At 43.2% G+C, this 3,605-nt stretch overlaps 1 protein-coding gene across 1 annotated transcript in view; it reads right to left on the bottom strand.

Annotated features, from left to right (window-relative positions):
* ncoa5 (nuclear receptor coactivator 5) overlaps positions 1 to 3,605 on the bottom strand; it is a 15,734-nt gene continuing 12,129 nt past the window's right edge. Inside the window, exon 12 of the mRNA XM_010771412.1 lies at positions 1 to 317. Coding sequence (XP_010769714.1) covers positions 1 to 317 — 317 coding nt within the window. The remainder of the gene's footprint in view (positions 318 to 3,605) is intronic.

A 3,605-nucleotide genomic window follows, 5' to 3' on the forward strand; every position in this document is an offset into this window, starting at 1 on the left:
TCATGTAAACTTGGTATGAGCCGATGGAGAACAAACACTGTTGTAGGAGCCATCTTTCTGTTTAAAGGTGTGTAAGATGCCCAGCAAAGGGGGGGACGAGGGTGATTGTGATGGTGAAAGTGGAGCCAGAGAGCCAGGGAGGCAGGGAGGCAGGGAACGGCCCAGCTCGGTGCCCAGCTGTGAAACTGCCCCTGGGGCTTTGGGAGGTTGTGGAATGTGGCTGATGTGAGTCTGGGTTTGGTCTGGAGATAGCAAAGGCCCGAGGCATGCAGCTGTGAGCAGTGATGTCTGGGAGAAGGACGTGCGCACATCCATACCTACGTGTGAAAGACGAAACACAGAGACAATTTATGGGTGCTTTTATGTGTTGTTGCCTCTACACAAGCTTATGGGGATGTTTGTATTCATACGTGCGTTTTCAACCCATTATTGGCCACAGCTGAGGCCCCCCGACTCAGGGAGAGGAACAGCATTCACACTCATTTCCTGTTTGAGGGTTCAGGGCACGCTCTTTCGTCCTCGCTCAGCGGAGACGTCTGGAATGTGAGACAGACCCAGATTACAACAAGCTACCTCCCTAAAGGATTGGTCGGTTTGCCAGTCAGCTGAGTGCAGCTTTGTTCAGAGCGGGCCCGTCAGGCGGAGATGACAGCTAGCTTTTGTTCCGGAGATTTCCTGTCCTGTCCTGGGCAATGGGTCGGTTAAAGTGCAGTGAGCAGACGTAGCACCACTCCCCTTGCTCCCCCCCTCTCTCCTCCCTTTTTTCCCGCCACTTGAATCCCCACCGGTCATATTTCCCACCCACCGACCAATTATAGTGCCCTCTGTGTCTGGGAGAAGTGATCTGATTGGCTGTGTCGGGGGTGTCTGGGAGGTCAGAGCTGTGTTCATTTCACACTGTGTCCTTTTGGACTCCCTCCAGCGGCACCCTTAGAGCGCTCGCACAGACAGCAGAAGAAGAAAAGTGGAGCGAGGGAAGGGAAAAAGAGAAAAGAGGGAGGCACTCAGACGAGAAAGAGAGAATTCCTCTGTACACAGCCTTCAGTGCGATATGATTTCTTGCACGAGAAATCGTAAATGTGTCATGTTTAGCTCTGGTTAAAATTCACATAGACTCCAGCAGGCACCTTCAATGCTGCTACTCCACAGTCTTTGCTCACACTGAGAAACTGTCTTTTGCAAGCGACTCCACAACAAAAAGAAATGTTCAGAGCCAGAATGCCTTTGTTGAGTGTGTGTGTGTGTGTGTGTGTGTGTGTGTGTGTGTGTGTGTGTGTGTGTGTGTGTGTGTGTGTGTGTGTGTGTAGCTTCTTCCTGCCAGATAAATTATGCAGGAGGACCGCCGTGTGCCGGTGTGTGTGTGTGTGTGTGTTCAGTGATAGGAGACAGTCTTCCCTCTGGGCAAGGTAAGCTAAGACTGGAAAAACACCTGGTTAAGGAAGACAACCATCAGTTAGAGCTGTCACAGGACATGCATATCCTCATTGAATGTGTGCATGCACACCACAATGAAAGCATATTTGTCATCCTTTCCACACTGGTATGTCTTGTAAAGGATAAATGTCCCTGGGTCCATGAAAGAGCTGAACAATCTTGTCTGTCATTATTCCTCCAAGATCAACAGTCTCCAATCTCAGGTGGTGCTATCACTTCACTTCTCATTACACTTTATTGTTTGGCTCGTAAACATGACCTTTCCTCACGTCCATTGTTTATAGGTTTTTAACTTGAGGGAAAAATAGAAGCAGAAGGCTGTCATGTTTAAGGGCAATTTGACTTTCCTAGCCTCTAGAAAAAAACAAGGTTCCTTATGTCTCACGCGCAGCATTTTTATTAACCGGCAACACTAAGATAGCTCCCTCCCAGTCACAAGGTAGCCACACTCTAAAACATTCCCTTCTTTATCATCTTTGTTACCACAAACGAGACAATATTTATTTATTGAAAGATACTTGACATACATGATTGAGACCACTTACTCTTTAAAAAAGTATTTACTTAGATCATACATCCAGAGAGAAGTAGGGTCATTTAATTTCTATATAGTCTATATACAATCTGACTTGTTTTTCAACACCAGAAGAGTGGCCCCCTGCTGGCCATTAGACAGAATGCATGTTTATGGCACTTGTGTATTGACTTCCCTTTTCAGGCACTGAGGTTGTCCCTTGATTTTTTAGTCATGTTTCTATCTTGGAATATTATAAACTCAACACCTGATGATTTACATTTGACAAATAATCAACACATTGTTATTTTAACTCAAATTAAGAGCCATCTTTACCCATGACCAGCAAGAAACCCGGATGTCATATTTACATCCACTGGCTTATTAACCCTCACTGTCCTCTTTACCATCGCACATTGATTTCCCCTCTCGGTGGGTCCACCACATTGATTCTTACAAGGCAAAACCTAATCAAGATAATACATTTATGTCACTAGCTTCTTTAATCAGACACCCCTCTGTGCCTACATGATGGTCATGGCAATGTGATAGCCAGAATAGAATCTGAGAAAATTACTTTGTGAATGGAATCAAAGCGGTGTGCTTTCTACTTGAGTGAGGCCACGGCAATAACAATGTCATTTTGTCCATAATAATTTAATCTTCAAGTATGGCTACATGAAAGGATAATGCCGTATTGATTGTCGCTGTACAGTAATTGTTTTCTCTCAATAAACAATGTATGGCATATTAAATGCAGAGCATACCTTCCTTGTTTGTCATGGTAGACTGTATAGGGGTATGGGAGAAAATGATGACTATATATGACAGAGGGAAGGGAAAAAAAAGCAGTATTGTCATTGAGAGGTGATTAAGTGTGACTAAACTTACAAATGACTGCAGGCCACTGTTGCTTGGCCAAATTAATTACCTGTCATTGTGACTGATTGTTTTTGAAGACATCTCTTATTGTTATTGCCTGCTTTCACACTGTAAATATCATATTGTGCGCCTGCGTCTGATTCATATGTGGCTCATATAGAGAGGTATTTTCAGTCCTGCATTGCCTTTCTCTTAAAGAAAGTAAAGTATATTAAATCAGAATCAGAATACCTTTATTCCTCCCACAGAGGGGACATTTGCATTTGTTACAGCAGGAAAAGAGCAAAATACAACTTAATATTAACTAAGACCCATGCATAAACAAACAATTAAAGATATGAAAATGTAATTACCCAATTTACAAAATACACATCTGTAACAGTTTTGAAGATATAGCAGCCAGGTATCTATTGCACAGTTATAAACGGCATATATATATATATATTGCACATAATTTGTAATAAACATAAGAAATCTCATATGACTAATCGATGTATATCCATAAATGGGGGTAGAAACCTTACATTTGTTTCTGGGGTTCTGAAGCACAAACACAAAAAGGAACACACCTGTCCACTTTAAGAGCTTTTTGTTTGTCTTTTAAAGCAGGCTGTCTCCTGATGAGGCTATGAGGGAATGGCCTATTCGTCCAAATTCCTGCCTGAAGCTTTAATAATCCTGCTGTTGTTTCTCTACGTGACGACATTTCTAATTTCTTGTCAGCGAAGAATGCAGCGTGACAAACGGCGTTAAGAGTGTCTGAAGGCACAGCGGG

The sequence above is a fragment of the Notothenia coriiceps genome, unplaced genomic scaffold (assembly GCF_000735185.1).
Source record: "Notothenia coriiceps isolate Sejong01 unplaced genomic scaffold, NC01 NC01_scaffold00009970, whole genome shotgun sequence".
In the NCBI taxonomy this organism is placed as follows: Eukaryota; Metazoa; Chordata; class Actinopteri; order Perciformes; family Nototheniidae; genus Notothenia; species Notothenia coriiceps.